General features: G+C 35.2%; 1 protein-coding gene across 1 annotated transcript in view; it reads right to left on the bottom strand.

Annotated features, from left to right (window-relative positions):
* Positions 1-616: 616 nt before the first annotated feature.
* Positions 617-23426, bottom strand: part of KNDC1 (kinase non-catalytic C-lobe domain containing 1) — a 68914-nt gene continuing 46104 nt past the window's right edge. Inside the window, 15 exon segments of the mRNA XM_075758194.1 lie at positions 617-4130; positions 4414-4571; positions 5210-5269; positions 5372-5494; positions 5921-6071; positions 7062-7144; positions 7464-7679; positions 8779-8958; positions 9221-9368; positions 9783-9896; positions 11388-11599; positions 11853-11950; positions 12063-12156; positions 20326-20729; positions 22750-22841. Of these exon segments, the coding sequence (XP_075614309.1) occupies positions 3899-4130; positions 4414-4571; positions 5210-5269; positions 5372-5494; positions 5921-6071; positions 7062-7144; positions 7464-7679; positions 8779-8958; positions 9221-9368; positions 9783-9896; positions 11388-11599; positions 11853-11950; positions 12063-12156; positions 20326-20729; positions 22750-22841 (2365 nt within the window). The 3' untranslated portion in view covers positions 617-3898.

Here is a 23426-nt window from a genome sequence, read left to right as displayed (position 1 = left end):
ATGTATTTTAGAGAGTTATCACCCCAATGGAATCTTCCACCACAAGTCAGTAATTTATTGGTACTTCAAATAATTACAAGATCTCTTGAAAAAAACTTTTACAATGCAAATTGTAGTGAGGGCAGTTAAAATAACTATCTGAAATTTTCTCACATTTATAAGATCCATATTTTTAATAACTAAATGAAGACAAAAATATTTATAGGTGAAGAATACCTGTTAGTATGGCAAATCCCAGGGATGACCACTTAATTAAACTTGATTTGCGGGGCTTGAGTTTTCAAATACTATTCAAACCTGCATTTCCAATGCTTTGAGACTCCTAAAGCTCAACATGTATTTTAAAATAATTATTTATAAACCATGTTTTGAGAAAGTTTTCTGGGTGGAAAAAAAAAGGAAAAACTCTAAACAGAACTTAATGTGTAATTTAAATGTGGATATGCTTTGGATTGTATTTAAGTAAGTATGAGGGAGAAAAATAATTTATCTGCACTTTCCTTTATCATAATATCAAGGATTGAAACAACCAACCATATGTTTAACACTGAAAAAATTGTTAGCTTCCATCCTTTCAAACTGTAGTTTATTAATTTGTTATTTAGAAACAGGTTTCCTAAAATTTTAATCATTTGCAAATCACACACAGTACTCACAGAAGTTACGAGTCTCAGCAATGCTTATGAAACCAATCCAATACATAAAGGAAGAATGTAGAAAACCATAAAAGCACAGCTTAGCAGTGGCTGAGAAATTTCCAAGGAAAGAAATTTGTCAGAATCATGAATCAATGTTGATTCATCAAATATTTTCCAGCTTCTTGGTTTGGGCTTCTATGGAATAGTTCATAGGATCCAACTACGTTCATCCCTGTGTCCTGGCAGGCTTCTGGAAGTGTTGGAGCTGGAAACCTGCTTTCAAATGCAGGTAGTGTAACTAGGGCACAGTTCCCAGCTCTCTAGCAGGAGGCCTGAAAACCCCAGGGATCCTGGAGACAGGCACCAGCAAAGGGACACAGAAGAGCACCAATGCACAGAGAAACTGTAAAGGCTCCCAAGGAGCAGACTTCATTTCAGAAACTCTATGGGCCACTGTTTGAAAAATAAACAACATGAGGGAAGTGTGGAAAAAATGAAGAAGAACTAGGACAGCTGGTGGCAATTCTGGCTTAAAGAACAAACTCCATTTTTTTTGCAAACACTCTGATTTGGTATTGGAATGGAAACATGGGGCCAGACTGCACAGTCCTTCATTTATGCAATTCAATTACTGATGCCAATAATTTTTTGCCAACTAGATAGAACTGAACATGCTTCTTTGACATGTTTTGTTCTGTGCTTTCTTTTAAAAGGACCTTCCCCCACAAAGAGAGAAAACTTTAGCCCAACATTCCTGCTTGTTAGTCATAAGTAAGAAGTATAGTTGTATGCTAGACATAACTTTATTCTGAAATCCGTGTCACATAAGATGTGCATACATCAGTGTTCATGGACAAAAGCAAAACACTTTCCTTGTAAAAGAGTGATTTTTTTTTTCAATAGCTATTTACATTTTTTGTTGTTGTTGTGGGGTTGTGCCTAAATACAAAATCTTAAATATCTGACTGATGAAAACACCCCAAAGTAGTACCAGAACTCAATACTATGCATTTATAGCAATATAAGGTTTGATACACTGAAGCATTATACAGAAGACTTGAGATGATTTTTAAATTCTTGTATAGCACCAGTTATTGTCATAGAATAAACATGATATTTTCTAGATGTAGTAGTTGCTTTAAATTGTGATAAAAACTGTAAGAAATATGAGCTAATGAGTGCAAAATATAAATGCTAAGTAAACCCACAAAAGCAATTTCAACAGTCTGACTGGCAAACATATAAAATGCATTTATTAAGGTCATGTGATTAGCAAGTTTTGTGGAGTTCTTTACATTAGTAAAGCTTATGCTACTTTAAATTTTGCTGTCTTTCAAAGGCAAGGCGTGGCTTTAAGTGAATGGTAATTTCTAATTGAGAAAAAACAAATAACTACTAAACCCCTCAATTATTTAAAATAAATGCATATAGATCAAATATGTGAAATGTATGTCTGACTATAAGGTTATCATTAACATTCTTAAATCACTGTATTATATAAAAGACAGGAGGTAAAGATTAAATGTTTTCATCATATTTGGCAATTTTTAGAGAAATAGAAACACATTTTACTTCCTTAAGGGTAAGTCAGAATACTACAATTAATGACATGCTGAACCTACTTAGGGTAAATAACAAAATAAATCTTTTTAAAAGTAGAACAAATGCAAGAAAACCCTGTTGAGGACTGACTTCTCCAGTGTTTAAACCAGTAAGAGCACAAAAGTTAGTCCGGTATTAATATATTAGTATGAAAAAGTAACTAGGGTATTTAATAGAAAGTATGGACATACCTTGTGTTTGACTGAGAAACATGAGAAGCAGGCGGCCTGTGATGTATATATTGCCGTTATTGACAAGAGAAAAGGAGAAGCTTCCCTCTTAAACATTGAAAAAGCTACAATTTAACATATGCACATGCATTTTTGTCAAATACAATAGTACAATTTGCAAAATATTAGAGATGTGCACATTCCCATTTCTTACATCATTATCCTTCTCCATTACTAAAACATGCTAAGGCATTTAGTTCACATCTCATCTCCACATCTCCCAAAACATTCTGTTTTTTTCATTTTTTTAAACACAGTTCTAGCAAATCACTTTCAGGACAAAGGTCATTTTAGTTGTTTCTTGCCCTTCCCCACTTCTCTTCCAATACTAACATTGTTCCCTCTGGTAGAAATACTTCTATTTGTAACCGATTTGCAGCCTTAACATTTTCGCCTTGCATAAACCTGGGTAGCTCAACAAACTTCCTAGTAATAGCATCACATTTCATTGCCATTTAGAAGGTTTTGTAAGTATAAGCTCCACAAATAGGTTAGCACCAAAGTTTTAGAAGATGCAGATCCAAATTTCACACAATTATCTTCTATTTAATGCTGCTAGAGCGCTGCAATCTGCTACAGCAGCCTCAGGAGCAAAAGCCATAATCAAACGTGCACACATACATACGCACACAAATTGGCAAAGTGGTTCTTGTGCCAAATATAGGAGGGGAAAAAAAAAACCACAACCAATTTCACATTTACTGTTTTCACAAGGCCGTGAGGGCAGAAGCACAGCAACAAAGTGGTAATATTTAGATTCAGATCTTATTTTCATTTGGAAACAGGTTAGTTCAATGACATTAAAACCAAAACAAACAAACAAAAAGTTGCAGCATGGCATTCCTCTCCTTCCTTAGTATGCTTGAAGAGAAAGATGTCCAATTATTTAAGTCAGTTATAGTTTTCATAATACACAACATAAAAGCAAGATACACTAACAGCCAAAGGATAGCAGAGGATCTGTGTCCCTGAATTATATGCACACTGTGACAGGATACAAATGTACTATGTTTATATAAAAATATATTCAACAATTAATGAACTATACTCTGAACTCTCCTAGGCCAACTTTGCAACAGAAGCTGTAATTTTAACTTATTTGCACAGTATTGTTTAGATATTTGTTTATGGGCTAATTATATCTTTTATGCTAAATAACAGTGACAAATTTAATCATCCTTTTCATCTATACTCTCGCTTTACTTTTATCTTCATTGTTATTCTTTTGATCTGTCATCCAGTTGCCAGGGAAAACTCATTAGTCAGCATTTTATAATTCCACATTAAGAAATATAATCATTTCAACTTGAGATAGCATTTTAAGTCACTTCACTTAAGTATTTGCTTGGGAATTGCTCCAGGAGGTGAAGTCAACTTAATCCAGTTTTACAATCTACACTTGGAATAGAACAGACAAAATGTAAATAATTACTGAAATGTTGCCTTCATTCTGCGCAGTGTGTCCTGAATTTTTCGAGAATGTTTTTCTGCTGGTATCTGATGGAAGTTGGCACAGTTGTCAGCTGCCAAGGCGGAAATGTCTGCATCTTTAAAACAAGTTATTCTTTGCCTGAGGTAAGACTGCAGCTTGAAGTCTGGTGTATACGTATAAGGATTCTCTTGAAACGCATGAACTTGGCTCACAACTTTTGCAATATTTCTTGAAAGAGAATATGGTAAAAATGATTAGTTTGTTTTGCTATTGATAAAAAACCCCCGAAACAAACCAAAACAAAAAAACCAAAGCCAACCCCAAGCCCAAAATTTTAAAGGAAATTCAAAGGCATTGAGCATTCTCTTCTATAGTATATGTCCCTTTAGTTAGATGTCAAAATGACAAACTAAGCTGTTAACTGAAATGTTGCATTAGCTCTCATTAACCCATTAAACAATATTCTATTTTAAACAGTTACGTGACATACATACATAATTAAAATAATTACCTAAGTTTAGCCCACTTGTGAGCTCCATTTGTCATTGTGAATCCTCCGGTTTCAAGTTGCTGAACATGCATAGCCAAAACACGGGCTGATGGAATTGTTGGAAGTGTTTTGAATCTTTCTCCTTCCATCAAGCACAAGCTGTCACTTTTTAAAAACACCTAGTTTAAAAATGCACACAGGTAAATCTCACATTAAATATTGGGGCAGGTTTTACAAGAATTTCTCCATGTGTTTAGCACTATGTATTTATTTGTCATGACTTTTAACTTTTGGCATTGAAGTTGAAGACAGCACTATGAATTAATCTAGTGGCAAAGATTTTAAAGTACACAGGTAAAGAAAGTAACTTTAATCAAAAGATACTTCATACGTAGTTTTAATTGTTCTAAATCACACCAAAAATTACATTTTAGAACTTCACTCTACAATTCAAAGTTGTATAGCTCAATAAGAGAACGCCTGTGATAAAATACACATTTAAGATTTTTCACAACAGATTACAGCCAAAGCTCCTGCAGAAATCATCAGAAAAAAGTGTATCATCTAATGTCCTGGATTGCTTTGAAATTTATTTCTTGATTTTTAGTCACACAGGATACATTTTTGAGAAATACTGAGATGAAAATTCATGTAAACTCTCGAGTTAAGAGGCAAAAGTCTTACATTGGATTAAAATCCCCTTATAATACAACGTAATAATTATGGCTTTCATTCTGCAGAGGCACCCATTTAAGCAGATCTCGCAAAGTCGCCAACCCCAAAGAAGTATTTTTACATTAAAGACTTTATACTATACCTCAACAGCCTTGAGTTCCTCCATTATTTCAGCTACTTTTGCAGGTAAAATTTTCCAGGCCTTACAATAAAACAAAATATATTTTTGTTTTTCGCATTAATGTCCATATTGGAACAAGATTATGTTAAGCAAAATAGATACAGAACAGAGTCCCAAACTTACTGGTAACTGTCGTACAATAAGATTTTCCAAGCCTGCTAGGATTTGCATTGCAGTAGCAAAATTTCTTTGTTCATAGCAGCATTTTGCTATAAGAAGAAATTTTGATAACAAGCTCACCTGCAGCTGAAAAAAAATAAATTACGATATACTACATATATAAAAAAACTCACTAAATATATATAGTAAATCTACATAACAAAATTAAATGAAAAGAAGAAGAGATGCATTTTCTTTTTAAATTTATCAAAATTGTTGACTGTAGTAACATTTCCCTCCAATACAGTTTCCTCTTTTCTATCACCAAGGTGTCTGTGTTGAACTCTGATATCTATGCTCCTCAGGCAACCCATTTTTTACATTCTGTTAGGTTTGGACACCTGCTACTACAAAACATCCAAGACACTCCTTGTGCAACAAACCAAATTGGTAACTGCCCACTCACAGGTGTATTTCAGAATATCTCTTGCAGCTTTGCTACATAGCAACTCATATACAATAACAAATAAATAACTGTTTCATAATTAATAATACAATAAAACAATGACGAACCTTAGATGTGTGACAAGTTACAATTTCAGCAGCAACCCAGGTGCTGATATTGTCTGCATTTCTTAATAATTGCAGAAGGTACTGGTCTTGCATGCACTTCGACAGAAACAGATTACAGACTTTAAGTGAAACTGTCTCAGTAGAAACAGCTCTATGGAGAAAATGGGAAAAAAAGGCAAAAATAATTCATGCTGACTTTAGATTTTCAAAGAAAGTCTTGCTTGTGAAGATGCCAACTTCCAATCATTTAGAATTACTTTGCAGTGCTTGCAGTCTTGATTTTATAATCTTTTACAGAGTACATAGTGAGCTATGTTACTTTTTCTTCCTTATAATTACAAGATAATTATATGTGATTACAAGATAAGCACATGAAGTATACATTTCTGTACATAAAGACACATTCACCGCTTGTTACTGAATAAAACAAACCATCCAGTTTGACACAAAGTAAGAGCCAGAAATCCAAACTCACTAAAAACTGCAGCCATATAAGAAATCAAGCCTGATACCTAGTGGCACCACACAGTTTGTTTCCTGTGCCTGAACCCCAGTTTGGTAAAACCTGGCTGATTTAGCCTCTGCCACTTAACAATCTGTAAAAGATGAGCTGCTTTAGATGTTAATTCCCTATCCTTAGACAGAAAAGTCTACACAGGTAGTGCAATTAACAAGTACTAACTAGAAGCTAGCTGAATCCACTGAGTATGTAAGAACTAGACCATAATCAAATGGCTGGATGAAGCCATTAATTACCATTGAACACAGAAATTTTGTATACATCCACACAGGCATTATCAAATAGGCTGTTTCAGAAACCATTACAATTTTTTCCAACAAAAATAAAACCTCTGAAGCACACCCCCCCCCCCATAAGTCTTCAGAAATATTTTTGCCTGACCCTCTCTGATTTCAAAGAAATCACCTTGCAAACGTGACCTACCATACACGTGCATAGGTAGATACACATACACACGTATAAAATCTCCTAAAATTAAAAAAAAATATGAAAACAGACTAGTCTGTCAAAAAGATATTAAGTATTTAAAATGTTTCTCTCTTCCTGGATGTATTAAAGGTGTAACACAGTAAGTTATTGTGCATCTACAGAATAGAATGGCAGTTAAAATATGCAACTTACTTTTGGACGGCAATACATTTGTCTTTAACACCAAGTGCTCTTGAATTTAGAAAGTGTACTGGATGACATTTATTGAATACTTCCTAAACAAAAAGAGCAAGATATATTTGTTAGATCTAGCAGTCTTCTAAAATGCTCGGGAACAAAAATGACAGAGGTTCCCCCTCCCCACCCTGCTTTCAGCAAATTTATCAGAGGGATCACAGCCTAAGAATAGCATTAGCCATTTTAAATTTTACTGCAGAGATTTCAAAAGAAAAACAGATTATTTTAATTTAAACTCTTATAAAATACTAAGAAATAAGCTTGAAACAGGGTTGGGAAATAGAGGAGAAAGGAGGCTGAGATGAAGTAAGAAGATAGATGTTATTTGTACTTCCAAGTAAACCTAGGCCTTTGTACCTGTTGCAGTAATGTCAGCTGACAACAAAGCTGTTGCACGCTGTATTCTATTAAGAGATATGGTCCCACTTCATCTGCTTTAGCAAAGGAGACTGGGAATTCTTCTGTAAAACTGTTATAGCATGGCTTTGGCAAAACTGATGGAATAGTGTACAGTCGCTCTCTCTGATATTGTGCAATTGATCCCATCCCTTTGGAAAGTTTCCAGTTAAAGTTCTGCGGAAAAAAAAAAAAAGTAAAACTACTTCTCTAAAACATTATGTCTCCCCTTGAATTAACTGTCTGGAATGTTTTGTTAGAGAAACACCTTTGCGGGTGTAAAACTCTTCAGCTAATCTTCAAGGTTAGCTCAGACACTAATTGGTTTATTCAACATTGCTATTTTAAGCCAATATAATACGCACAGTTGATAAGTCTGAGCAGGAGGTTACCAGATCTCAAGCAACAACTGAAACTTCTGTGCATTCAAGCTTGCTGCCATAAAATAGTTTGTATTCTGAAGTTTTATATTTTATGTTTTACTTCTTACTATTTCTTGTACTCTTTTTGTTTAGAATCAAACAGCCCTTTCCAAAGAAATATTTGTTTTTCCATTCTTTTCCCTACTTCCACCTTCCAGTATCATTACAATGCAGTGCCAATAGAAGTCATCCATGTTTTCTCTATTCTGCTTGCCCTTTATTGGTTGAATCCCCATTATACCCCATGGAATTCTGCACCTCTTTCAAGAGGCTGACGGTAAATTCAACTTGCATATTATTGATACATTTTGACTTCCACGTATAATTTTGGTCACTCTGTAGAGAGATCTTTTTCATGAAAAGCCTACAGTATGCTCCAGCTTCTGGGGTTACTTTTCACTAGCACACTATACGAACCAATAAATACAGACAAAAGTTCAGACAAGTTTTCGCTACAAGCTTTGAAGTTCTAGCAGCAAACCCCTTGCCCCTCACTGTTTGCCTATATTTATAGACTTACAAAGATATATGCCTAATAACAAGTAATAATGTTTGACGGGGGGAAAATGTTTCCTAGTAACTATGAGTCACGTGCTAGTATCAAGGATGAAGAGTTCAACTCCTCTCAGAATTTTGATGATCTCTTATTATTGAAAGAGCTGACAGGGTGCAAGTAAGGCTCAAGACTTCCACAGTTATAGAACTGTTTAGACCTTTCAAAAGAAAATTTTAAATGCTGGTACATAAATTTTACTAAATCGGGTTGTAGACCCTAAGCTGGATACTCTAGTTTTTGTCAGAAAATAACATATGGAAATGTACTCCATATACTGCAGCCTGAAGAAAAGACATGCCTTTCTGGAAACATCTTCTGAGAGTTTTTTACATAGAGAATGTAATGTTTTTCTGTCCTCCTCGCCCTCCTCTTCACATTTGTCCATGCTGGAGCACTGAGGAGCACGGCCACTTTTCCTGGCAGAAGCATCCTCAAGTAATGACAACAAGTGCTCACCATAGCCATTTAATGGAGCAACCTGTAAATGCAAAACAGGTTAACACAATGTTGAACTCAATTTCCTATAAATTATAAGCAAGACACAATATAGTTTTAAGATTCGTGTCTTTCCAAAACCAGACATATTGAACATAGTTGCCAAAAGATAGCATTATTTTTCTTTTATTTTACTGTAATTGTAATTAGGACAGTTTTTTGTAATAACAATCTTACATATACTGTAACTGACTTCAATTTTTTTTTTTTTTTTCCTTAAAGCTTCTATTGAAATTCTGACTTACTTTGGAAGAAATAAATTCTTTTAGGGTACACAAAAGATCAGTATTTGTTGCAAAGTCTACACTGTAGCAGTCTTCAATCCAAGCCTGCAGGATGTAGAAACTGCGGTTACATATTTTGGTAAGTGATGTGGAAGGATCCAGGTTTGCACTGGTGAGAAGAAAAAGGCACTTATTTCACCAAAATTGATATCCGGTTCCAATTTAAAAATAAGCATTGAAAAAACACACAAGTTTGGTTGGTATTGAATGTACTATCTTAAATTCTTACATTTCATGCCTTTAGAACCCACGGCTCTATGGAAACAAAGCTGTGGTGGCACTTAGAATCCACCACTGAACAACTGGCAAAAGTAAGACTCAGAATTCAGAAGGAAAAAAGAAGTAAGCACATTGTCAAATATAGCACTTGCTCTAGTTTCAGTACCACTTGTCAAGAGAGTCTTACAAAAACAAATATCAAAATTCAATTTAATTAAGTAGTTCTTTTCAGAAACAGCTATTTGCCATTGGGGGGAAAAGTCAATTGTGCTTTGACAGTATTTTTCGCACAAAATTACTGTACCTGGATAAAGTGCTGCTGATTCTATCAAGAAGAAACTGCAAAAATTCCTCTTGTGTGCAGAAATAGCGAAATGTGTAGAGAAACTGCTGTACATAACCCTCTAAAAATGCATTTCTGTGAAACACAAGAAAAACTTCAGACAAGCAAGAACACAATTTCTTCTTGTAGTAGAGTACAGCAACAATAAAAATCCTCAAAATTTCAAGAGCTAGTAGGGATTTTAAATTCTCAAGCTCTACAGAAAAAAAAATATTTCTTTTTATTTTGTTTTTACACATCAAATATTGTGATTGCCAACAGTGAAAGCATAATTTGTTATTAAAAAATATTTATTTGGAATTTTGTGAAGAACCACTTTAACATTTCTATTATTGTCAAAAGTTACATTCTAAATAGCATGGAAGAACATATTTAATTTTCTTTTTTCTATCATTTCACTTGATGTTGTTTTAAAAGATTGTTGTTGTTTCAAAAGATTTTTTTTAAAAACAACAGCATAAAAAGTAGATACTTTAAGCAAGAAAGTATTTCCTGTAGCTCTAATTAGAGCAGCAGTTGCTTTAACAACAGAATATACTTATTATACACACATTAAAAATGACCGTGTTTTATTTTTACATATATATACACACACACACGCATACACAAGGTCTTAACATAGGTTAATTGTCCTGTCTTCCTAATGGCTTATTGCCAACCATGAGAGTTTGGGTTTGATGAATGCGGAAGCTCTGATTCCAAACCAATTTGTTCACTTTGTGCAAAATATTAAGTTCCAGGAAAAGCAGCACTCAGGATAAGTAACTGGGTCTTAGAGTTAAGACGAGCTGGGAGAAGTAGCTGGGAAGAAGTTGCTCTCTCCTACTTTCATCTACAGCTTAAAATTCTCTGTTTCATTTTTAGCTTTCAGAAATACAGCATTCAAATTCTTCCATCTTTCTGACTGTTCAAACCAGACAAAAAAGTACAAGTTACAGATTACCTGGGATTACCTGCATTTAGAATCCTACAGTGGCATGAGCCTGATGGAGCCTTTCAGGCAGTTCCCATCCTTCATACCATTACTACTTGGGTGCCTTAGAACAACACTGCCCCCACACTATTTGAAGGTTAAAGGACGTCTTTGTGTCCATCTAAGCCCTGAGATAAACCTGCATCTTGATCATTCCCAAGGACTGGGTCAATAATCTGCAAAACAGAACCTATACTTTTTCACATCTAATTATATGTTCTGAAGAATTGTTATACTGCTAGCAGTAACATAAAGCCTTGATTCCACGGCAACTATCAGAGCTAAGCCTCAAATAAATAAAGGATAAAAAAGTTTAAAGTTATTAGGTTTTTTTATTTATTATCAAATGCTTCAAGTTTTAATCAAATTCAAATTTAGCAGTTTGGCTTACTTCTTATCAGGCTCTCTTTCACCATTTCTATGCCCATTTCTGCAAATAAGCGGGGATAGAAATAGCATTAAACTTGATACAAGAAAAGAGAGTTTATGCAATGTTGAGTAACTAAGATTTATCACAGAGATTATTTTTTTTTCTTATTTAGCAACTATGCCTCAACCCACTCCCAATTAAGGATGTGCAAAATATACTATACCTAGAATATAAATAAGCCATTAAACCAAGTGGTGTCCCAGCCTGCAGAACTCTTACTCCATTTTGATTATTGCATTGGTGTTTCTCTGTATTATAGTAAAGAAGCAGTGACGACTCATCCGTAGGTGCCACATCCATGGTGTCAGTACTCCCATTGTGAATGACTGTAAGAAGCACACACGATTCCACACCCCACTGTTCTGCATACATGATCTGCTCAAAGATGCAAATCCATGTGAAAATAAAACATAAGAAAATAAGGAGGAAAATCCACAGAAATGCAGTCAACTCAACTTAAAGCCAAATCACATTTCATACAAATGCTTTTTTTTTCTTTTAGATCTGACTTAATTTAGCACTTTGACACAAAACATTTCACATTTCATATACTGACATCAGCAGCCAACTACACTGATGCAGTAATGAAATGACAAATGAAACAAAAGCAAAATAAAGTCTGACTTGCCTGCATGTATTTCTTCACCAGTTCAAGAAACTGCACTTTTGATTTCATCTCCTGTAGCTGTCCTCTCAATTTGAGCAACATAGATTTAGTTTCAGGACCTTTAGATTTAAAGCACAGAGCACAAAAACATCAACTATACTGATTTACAGGGAGAAGTCCTTAAAAGTATTATGCACCCATTTCATTACTGGCAAGTTGCTGTAATCTTACCTTTGCTTCTTCTTTCTTTCTGCAATAGTTTCTGGTAAAAATTTATGGTCTTTCTGTAATTTTTTGTTTCCATCATCAGCAATTGTTCTAGTTCCTATTTAAAGAGAAAAAGGATTCTGATCAGAATGGAAGACAATTATTTTGTATGAAAAAAAGAACATCCAAACAGACAAGGAAAAACTACCTTTCACACCTGTGCTTACAAGCAAGTTAGAGCAAGCATCACCTGTCCCCAGAAAGCATTAGTTATGCCACAGTTCTACAACTTAAGAACTGCAGCTGGGTAGCATATGATGAGACTGCATTGAAGTTTGTCTGAATTTTATAAATATAAATATGCCTTTAGTTATAATTGCATTTATCTGGGTGTTTTCAAGAGCATTTTTAAAAGTTACACTCAGAAGTCATCCAGAATTAAAGGTGATGGGTTCTGAAATCAGTGCACACCCCAGAAATACTCTGTTAAGTAGCTGACCTATATTTACAGCAAAAACTGTTTAACTGAAAGCAACAGTTTCCGAACAAGTATAATTACATTATATTATACATACAACCAGATCAAAAGGCAGACAGAAAGATGCTCTATAAATAAAATATAAATTTTGAAGTTCAGCTTACATACGTTATATTTAGGCATTTTACATAATTGAAAAAATAAACAATTTCTATAGAATTATATAACTTAAGCAATGGATAGAAATGAAAGGATATCTGGCTTCTCACAACAAAATAACAGTTAATGTAAACATTTATATTTGTTCGCATATCAAAGGTTTCATTATTTTACCAACTAATGAAAATGGGCCATCCACTTTGGGTTCAGCTTCTGATTTATTATGAAACAACAAACATGATGTGTGTTGTGTTTTTTAGAAGTGATGGCTTCTGCACTTGGGTCCTAAGCTAACTACCAGTGACCCAGTTATATGAAACAGCATTTAAAATGGAATAAGTTCACTGAATGCAACAGACAGAACTCCCACAAGCAGAGTGATCAGAAAACACATAGCTCAGAGCTAACATATAAAACAGCAGACTGGTAAACAGGTTAACTTTAATGGGATGGACTTAGTAGAAATTAATTTGAGGTTGTGAAAAACCTGTCACTGTTTTTCAGAAAAGCTCAAAAGGTTTAACAACAAGGTTCATAAGCAGCAAGAGTCACAAAAGCCCTGTGAATTTTTAAAAGACTTACCACTACATACTCATCATGAGTAGTGAAAGCACAGAAAAGCTACTACCCAGATTCTGAATTGGAAACTGCTTGCTTTCATTTAAAGGTTTGGTTTTGCTTTGAAAACAAGTTGATAAAGAGACTGTGAATCAGGAAGAGTGGCCATTTTCTGATATTTGGATTCTGATGGATGGGAGTGGTTTGTCCCCTTGTTGTTGTTTAACCTGGCGGGCAGCTAAGACAACCACGCAGCCGTTTGCTCACTCTCCTCCCCTCAGTAGGATAGGGGAGAGAATCAAAAAGAAAGAAGTAAAACTCATGGGTTGAGATAAAGACAGTTTAATAGGACAGAAAAGGAAGAGAATAATAATAATAATAAACAAAACAAGTGATGCACAGCACAATTGCTTGCCACCCAGAGCTGATGCTCTGCTAGTTCCTCAGCTGCCCTGCCTCCTGGCCAACCCCCAGTTAAATACTGAACACAATGTCATATGGTATGGAATATCCCTTTGGCCTTTTTTTATGTATTTCTTCTTCTGTATAAGGGTGACTGATAAAAGCACAGGTTGGTTCTCTGGTTCAGCCACAGTGCCTGTCACCAGGGGTTGGAGTAGCTGCAGTGCTGGTCATTATTTCATCAGATCCATATCTACCTCTTCCCTTTGAGGGTACTGAATAGTGTTGAACAGAGCTTTGTAGGCATGGGCCAGGCCCCAGCACATTGCAGTGGCTTAAATCATAGAATCATAGAAAATCAGGTTGGAAGGGACCTCAAGGATTATCTATCTATATATTGGAAAAAGCTCTGTCTAGACAAAAGCTCCACCTAGACAAGATGGCCCAGCCCAGCCGAACCTTAGAAATGTTCAGTGCTGGGGAAGATTTGTGTCTCTCTGGAACTGCCAGGGTGACAACATACTTTTCCCAAATATTCTACTAGTTTTTCAGGATTTTTCACTTGTTCAAGGGCGAAGTTCCAAAACACTGGAGGTGCCCATCATTCTAGGCATTTGCCCATGCTATCCTACACACCCTGCCACTCATAACTGTCGAGCCTTGGGCAGATCTCTGAGTGGTATTTTAAAATAGTTGTTTAGCCCCAAACAAGACCTGAAACACATTCAGGAGACATAGCAATAGGAACACGCTAGTTTGAACATCCCAAGGATACTCAAAATCCTCAAAAGTTGTTGTAACGAGGAAGGCGAAGGTGAAACTATTCCCCCATCTCTGCCACAGATGAAAAAAGGTGGAGAGAGTGATTATTAATAATTCCCGGGAGATGGCGCCCAAGGTACAGAAGGGACAGCAATGCTGACTACACAGACCAAACCATTCTCATGGCCAATAATGTTAATTTATCATAAGTGAGTAGTACACAGTACAGCAAAAGGAAAATCCTCATCCAGCTCCCAGAGATGATAAACAGCACTGTAGGGAATACATAATGCAAGTAAAGACTTACATGACACAACAATGCGAACAGATAATACAACATTGTGACCAGCAACTATTTAAACTAATGTAATGAATGCTTACAACGAATTTGTTTTAACATGCTCTGGTCAGATCTGTCTTTATCTCAACCTTTTGTGCCCCACGTTGGGCACTAAAAGGACTGTTGTGGTTTAACCTGGCAGGCAGCTAAAACAACCACACAGCCCTTTATCCATTCCCCCCCCACCCCCAGTGGGATGGGGGAGAAAATTGAAAAGAAAAAGGTAAAACTCATGGGTTGAGATAAAGACAGTTTAAAAGGAAGATGATTCTCACAATTGTTCACAACCCAGAGCCAATGCTCTGCTAGTTCCTGAGCCACCCCACCTCCCAGCTAAATTTGAAACACAGCACTATACTGGCTGCTAGGAAGAAAATTAACTCTAGCCTAGCTGAAACCAGGACACTCCTAAATAAATTTGGGTGAGAAGCAATGAAGTCAGTATCAAATTCCTGCTCTATTTCACATCATCTTCCATTTTTGGTAGGTCTAGAATATAAAAATTTTTAATGAAGCTATACATTCAATTGTTCTGCTTCCTCTGAAGTTCATTTAATTTGTCATGACACATTTGTATAGAACATCCCTTAGTCTAGGGAACAAAGTGATGATAGAGTGACTTTGCTGACTTAGTAAAATTGCAAATTCCAATGTGTCCTTGAAGCGTAAGGTTTTTTACGTGTTGAAGCGTGGCTTCACTAAAGGATGCAGAATATTGGCAGAAGGGAAAGGAAAAGAGAAAAGGAATGGGAAAGGGAAAACTGTGGCCAGAATATGCGAAACCTTTGCTAGAAACATCCTAGTCACAGACTGGGTGCACTAAAGTTTGGTGGAGACTCTTACAAGTAGCTTATGAGTTCTGGGGGATAACTGAAACCTAACACAGGCAAAGAGGAAAAGGGCAAAGGCTAAGGGTGAAGGCTTGGGGCTGCAAGAGAACTGAAAGCAAGATTATCAGGTGACATACACTTGCTTGCCTATGGACTTTTCTAAATGCAGGTTAACCTTTGCTGACCTTAAGAAATGCAATGAACTATCTGATAAGGCCCTACACAGTAAAACATTATTTTTATGACATTTTAAATGTGTCATCTTGATCCATAAATATTTTATTTTTTATGCTAGCTATTTCACATTCCTTCCAAACATAAGAGCACATATTACCTTTTTTGGGGGGAATCATAATAGCTTGATTCATCCTATTGTTAATATTGTTCATCATATAACAAATGTTTTACTTTTTGCATCTTATTAAATCACAACTTATCTAAGGTGCAATCAATATCCAACAGGTTCCAGTAGAAAAATAATTATTTAAAAAAATAAGTTTTTTTAAAAAAAAGTTCATTATTTTTATGGCAGAATATTTAATTCTGTCATAAATATAATTATATGTTCTGTCACTTACAATTTCACAGAACCTGCATGTTCTCAAACCTACTTACAGGTATACAAAATTAAAAAACTAAATAAATTTAACTGCATTTATTTTTAGAAGGTAAATAAAGTAACATTTGAATCACATGAATATTTTCATTGGAGAGATAAGATAACCATATTAATGAAATGTATGTGTCTCCAACACTAATTTTTTGCGTGGTTAGATTCTCACTCAGTACTCAGTTCCAGCCACAGACTAGACCTGAACTGAACAAGCAGACCTAACCCTATGAAAGGGTAGCATCTCTATCAGGACAAATGTAGTCAAAGCTCAAACGCCTAACTATCTTTAAACATTCACTCTTTGAAATAGCAATTCCTAAACACTGCTTTAGCACACTTTACTGCAAAGCTGTACAATCAGCTCAACTTTACTGCTGACTTTTTAAAAATCTGTCAGAGACCTGGGGCAAAAAGTAGGTTGATATAATCCTTGCCAGACAATGAAAACTAGACTACAGCTAATCAAGGTATTGGTTTCTGAAATAAAACTGGCTAACAGATGATTTAAATGAGTAAGGATAGGGTGGAGACAAACAGCTCTATCTTGCAAGAGAGGCAGAACTTTCCTCCAGCAACTCAAACCACCTTCGTGCTTGAAACAGCCACTTACAAGCCTTCCTTTGGACTTTGTAGTCCTTCTGGACTGGATATGGGACACATGCTTTCTCTATTAGATTTTACAGTGAGAAGTTGGCTACTAGAATAATTAAATTTTTTTTGAGCTTCTACTTTGGCAGAAAACTCATGTTAATTTTCACTTTGAGCATATTTTATTTTCTCAGTATTCTGGTTCAGACAATGCATCATTTCCTTGAAATTTGCACAGCTCTTATTCATCGTTTACACATTAATTATGTTAACACTTCATAAAAGCCAATGATTTCTAAATAATATGTGTTCCAAATGTAACACATATAAATGTTCGTATTATTAAATCAAACTAGCTGAAAACACTGCTGCACAAATACAGCTGTAGCTATGTCAAAGTACAATACACAAGGACTTATAAATGTTAAATCCTACCCCTATCAATGATACCAGCAACATCCATATTGTTCAAAATGAGATATGAACTGGTCTTTGTCAGCTGCTGGTATGGTGATTAAAATCATGCCATACATTTTCACAGTTGATTTGTAGTGTTTGGGTTGATGAATCAGGCAGCAGAGACAGCAGAAAAGTTGGGTAGAGCTGCTCATCACCTACATGTTGATAATTGATTGTCCTACAGCTAAGAATCATTGTCTCCTGACTACTGCAGTAACAGGAATTTCAGTTTCGTATTTTCCCCCTATCTTTCTTATATATATAACCAGTAAAACTTGTAACAGTTCATCTCATTTCAACAATATTGCTAATAGTTTATTTCAGAAATTGTCATGACTGATGGAGTTTGGAAAAACAGCAGGATTTTAGGAAGGTTTTCTTTGCTCAGGTTAAGTGTTCAAGATTGCTGCAGTTGGAGCATTATGATTCTGTAAGTTTTTATTTTAAACACATTTGGAAGAAGCTGGGTTTCACAGAAAGTCAGTGTTGTAGTAATGCCAGCACAAAGATCAAAGTTGTTGATGCTATGGTAGTGAAAGAAATAAAAATAGTCTCGTGACTATTTTTAAGTAACTGGTATTTTAAACTACCCTCTGTTGAATTTGTAGTAACAAGACATTTAAAAAGCATTTTTCATTAAAAAAAAAGAAAGATCATTTAATAAAATATTATTAAAGATATTTTTAAGATTATATACCTGAATATTCTAGTATACCAAGACTTTTTTATATAGGCAGTACAACAGAGAATATACATATCTACACATACATTTTTTTTGGTGAAAATTAACTTTCCTTTTGCAATGCATTCAAAACATTTCTATGCTGTACAAGAGTATTTCATCTTCTCTTAACCTTCTTCTCTGAAGAAAATGGTGGAATATAAACTGAATTTTACTTCATAAATGAAGATGACATAGTTCATAATTGTATTCCTTGTAACTTGGACAGAAAGAGATCTCACAAATTAGGAAGACTATTTATATAAGATACCAAGCTTCTATTGTCTGCAAATAATTATTCTTGTTTGTCCACCTGGTCTCATATGCAGTCCAGATCACATACATTATTTCTGTATTACTGAGACAGAAAAAAGATTAGAGTTTAATTTTTGTCCAGCTATTAAGATTTCAGACTAATTGTAGTTAACACAAGGAAGATTAGTTCACTTATCTTCAGAGTAGTATGCATCTTTTTCATCTGTTGGAATGTGCATTCTCTTGCTCTCTAAATGAATTGTTTACTGATTCTAAACTGAAGGAATTGCACTTTCTATCAATAGTAATCTTCCTCCAGTGGAACGTACTAGGCACAAACACAATATAATTTTCTACAGACTATTTCCCCCCCCGCCCCCTAGCCTCTTGAGTCGTTGTTTGGTTAATCAAGTTCTTATGCATTAATGGAAATAGTAGTAATGTACAATAGTATGCATTAATTTCATAAGCAAATTCCAGAGCACTTGTAAACAACACAAATCTTGCTTTATTTTTGTAGCATGCCTGTTAGTTGAATAGGAAAACGATTTCCAAGTACTCAGAAGATAATTAATCTTTTTGAATCAAATGAAATTGCTGAACGGTCTCTAAAATCTCAAAGTTATAAAGACCGCCTATTGAAACAGAAAAACTATTTAGATGTTTATGAAAACTCCTTACTCGTGAAAATCTGTTCTTCAGCCAAGAAGAACTTCTTTCAAGTAAGGAAGATTATACAAGCCTGTTTTTCTCTAGCTGGCATGCTTACACAGGATTAAACAGCTCTATAGGATTAGAAACAAGAATTTTTGAGTAGATGTAAATTTTTGAGTTACAGTCCTGAAAACTTATTTTTTAATTTTTATTTTATTTATTTTTACATAAACCAATAGTAGGTCAAGTTTCTCATGCTATTTTCTCCTATAGACTTACACTTGAACATTAAGGAGCAAAAAAAAGTAGAACGTCCTCAGTGATTCAGGTTTTAACTATTTTTCTGTTATTAGTCAAGTTCTGGTTTTTACTGAAAACTTAAGTCAGGTCACACTGCTTCACAAAAAATGAGTGTAAATAGATCCATTGGGATTTATCTGGAAACAAAGAAGTCTAGGTTGTGTTCTCACCTGTTCAGTCCTACTATGTAATGCTCACTTAAAAATAAAGCAACAAGTTCAACTAACTGCCCATAGTAAGGAAATCCATAATGGAAGTGCAACTCTTGCCTCATTTTTATTAAACATATATCTGGCAGAAACAGCAAGGATACACAAACTAGACAACTAACCATTACCAAGGACACAAAAAGATTCCAGGTGTCCCTATACTAATAGGTCTTCCAGTACTAATAATTCATTTACTTCAATTTTTCTGTTCCTTTCTCATGAACCAGCTCCAAATATACAGATTTCTACAGTTTCATACATTATCCTTACTCTGTGGATTTGGATTTGAAATATTTACAAATATTTTTACAAACTGAAGCTTGTTATAGCTAAATGCACAAATGTAAAAATTAAGTAAATGTGATCAATATGATCTTTAAAGGAATAGAAGACCTTGCTAATCTAAACCAACCCACTCCCCTACCCATGTTTGCCCCATAACCCCCAGCTGCTTAAAAGGCACAAGGCTGTACTCATCATGGTGATTAGCCATCTCCAAGAGAAGATGTGAGCAAATAACTGCGATTCTGCTGGCAAATGGTGAGAAACTATCAGGGAATTCATTGTGACCAAGGAAAAAGGCTCAGAGCATGTGACAGGGAGGACCTCGTGATAGCCTGTGATACATGCCAGTCATAGCCGTTCTTAGCTCTTTTCTATAACTTTACCACCATGGGGTTGATACAGACAGCAGACAGTACTTTTCTGGTCAACTGCAGCAAGAGAAGGTGGGTTGTAGTTCAGTGGTTATTAATTTGATGTCTGTGCTCTTTATTTTGGAATACTACTCTTACCCTGCTTTATTGACAAGACATCACAAATTTTGAGGATTTTAAAATACTTAAGAGTCAGTGTTAGAAAAAAAGGAGATTTCAACTCACTATAACACAATAAATATTATCATACTTTTAACCAGCAAGTAAAGAGGTATCTTAATGATTTTAAATCAATGTACTCACCACTTTTTTAGCATCTATATTTTGTGACTCATTTGATTTCTGCTTTCCAAGGTTTTTCATGTAACTATGAACTTCTGAATCAAAACATTCAGCTCCATAAAATGCACTGCTCCAACCGGGACTACAGCCATGAAAGTCAGGTAGATTGGGAGACACAAAGTAGCTGTTTCCAGCTATCTTTATCATGGTGTCTTCCTCCAGCTCTGTATTTTCTTCTGCAAAGCCTGGACCAATACAACAACTGTTGCTTTGTAAACATTGTCCCTCTTTCTCTATCGGGATAGTATTCTGCAGTCTCAACTCCTTTTTGAAATTATCTGATGGTGACTCATCAAAATCCTTTTCGGCTAATGATGTATTTATCATAGGCTTGGCCTTCACATCAAAGGTTGCTTCCCCTTCTCCTAAAGGGGGTGTATGGGGAAAAAAAGAAATAATGGTCATGTGCTATGATGCATGTTTTGTTGTACTTTAACACTACATATACCAAACAGTTCTAAGACTACCCATGTGCTCCAACAGTGCTGTTAGATGCTTATTTTGGCCCTGTGCTTTCTTTTTCACAACTACACATTGTAAAATGATAAAGGTTAAAGACATTTCAGAACTATTAAGCAATAGTTAAGCAATACATTTCTGAAAATTATAAAATATTTTCTGCACAAGAAACAGAATGTATGTTATGTAACAAGCATTTAAACAAAGCATAGTACAGAAGCTTTGAAACAAAGTTAAATATATCAGACCTGTGCATGCGTAAGTAAAAAGTTAGCTCTTGAGGGTTTTTTCCATCCATAAGTCTTGAAACTTTTATTCCATACACAGAGGGCAAGAATACTTGATACAGCCAAAGGGGACACAGATTTTAAACTTTCTACTCCTACAGGATTCACTCCCTTGAGCTGTGATGGGATTTCTTTGCAGTTCTAATGGCTACTACCAACCTTAAGGGACTGAGGCGACAGTCAAAGGTTGGTATGATGCTGACAGCAGCTTTTACGTCTGCCAGAAGTCTCTCTTTTCACTTGAGCAACACTCTAGGGCTTAGATATGCCACCCTGGAGTCAAATGGACCTAAATTACTGATGCAAAGAAATCACATACCCCATAGGAAACTCTGGCTTTATATTTGCAATCATTCTGAGCCAAAATGGAAAATTATAACAGAATGACAGCAGCCAAGTGCAAACTTACAAATTCATGTTTTGCCATAAAAAATAACAATGCTGGGGTATAAGTCATTCTGTAAAGAATACACAGTTTAACTTTGCTCAAAACAGAGAAGTAACTGAGTTTAAATGCTGAAACTTGGCTGAACTATCTTGAAAAAAATGACATACTGGTACAACAGCAACCAAATACAAGCTGTCCATGAATACATTGAGCCTAGAAAGAGTAATGGTTTTGTTATAATAATGAGATTTACCAGTCCCAGCTCAGTTTTCAGTTACTGAAAGATGGAATATTTTGCAATCCTTCAATCACAAAGTATGCCAGGAAAAATGTAAAAACTACACTGAAGAAGTACAAATAAACAATCCACTAATATAACCTCAATGACTACCCTGAAATGGTGTCCTGTAACCAAGTGTGTGATCAAAAGACAAAACTATCTTGATTAACAAATAACTTAACCCACTGTTCATTTTGCTATCTATCTTTAAAAAGGCACTTCAGTGGATAGAGTAGGGAAGCGGAGGAATTCCTAGGAGAGATGTAAAGACTATTCTTTTTTACCTGTTTGTGAAAACCCTTTTGATGAATAGTTAAAAATGCCCATTCAAATCGAAAAGCAATTCGGTTTCTAGATTTCTGTACAATTCCCTTCCCCACAATTTATAAATAATTTTATTGACAATACCATTTTTTATTTTAATACTGTTTATTTTACTGCCTAGTTTTGTTTTAATTCTGATAAGTGAACGAAGAAGGACCAGATCTGTTGCAGTCATCCTTCAATCAATCCTCAACGTCTTCAGAAACACCTAAGGAGTCATAAGCATTTACTAAAGCTCTCCTCTCTTCCTAGGTAAGCTTGCTGTGTTGTGTGGACCTGACTCAGTATGACTGTCCTCCTTCCCTCTCCCTACGTTAAAGCATGCCACTATAACATCTACTGGATGAACACGAGAAAACCACACGTAGCAGTTCAGATTTTGGGAGTTTTCTGACACATCTTTGTAAATAAAAGTAAAAATAAGTGAAACAGGCATCTGACTCGATGACATTTGGTCATTGATAAGCTTCATATAAAAGACAACAGATCGCCAATACATTGATAATGTTCATATTCACTGATAATGTTCGTAAGCGCTAAGGTGAGTGTTTTCATGAAGACACACTCAGTGCTAATCTCTCAAAACTTGTGTCATTGATAGATTCTCAGCACACACAAAGATCCAGAAACATGAAGTCCCTTCTCACCCTCTGTCTGATCACTGCTTGCCAAAAAGCTATCAGATTTCTTCAGATCTTGGAATACATTGCCACACTTTGAATCATCAGCCTCAGTTATGCTGAAAATACAAGAAGATTAGGAAAAAATAATGTTTCAGATACTTTTATATTTACATTAGTAAAATGAGATCTTAGAAATGACTCTACCATGTATGTGAAGGGCTTCGTAGCATTTATGTACCTCCTGAAGTTTGCATGTTCAGTTTGAGTTGTTATTTTACAAGAAAAAAAAAGTTCAAGTGGACATTAAAGCACACTGAGTAAGATACAGAGATTCTCCTTTACGACATTTGGCAAAATTCCAACAGAAGTATCAGAACACACACAAACAGAAGGCATAATTCCAGGCATAACTTAGACTGCAAATTACTGCAATGGGTTTTTCACGCAGGGTTCAATCTCTGGATAACAGTCTGACTCTAAGTCATCCCTGATAAGAATAAGCATAATTTTAACTGAAAGAATGTAACAATTAAAAACTGCTAAATTCTTTGTCTGAAGAATGTTAAGCAAGCAGTGTCTCAGAGATATTCTGAAGCAGTTGTTGCATGTGATCTAAAAGTATTTTTTATACTGGATAATAAATGATGATTTCCTTTTCACTCTCACTTTCAAAACCTTTACTTTGTAACATAAGTTCATAT

This window comes from Balearica regulorum, chromosome 7 (genome assembly GCF_011004875.1).
Source record: "Balearica regulorum gibbericeps isolate bBalReg1 chromosome 7, bBalReg1.pri, whole genome shotgun sequence".
Classification (NCBI taxonomy): domain Eukaryota; kingdom Metazoa; phylum Chordata; class Aves; order Gruiformes; family Gruidae; genus Balearica; species Balearica regulorum.
Note: the sequence above shows the minus strand (reverse complement) of the source record. Positions and strands in the feature narration are given on the sequence as shown.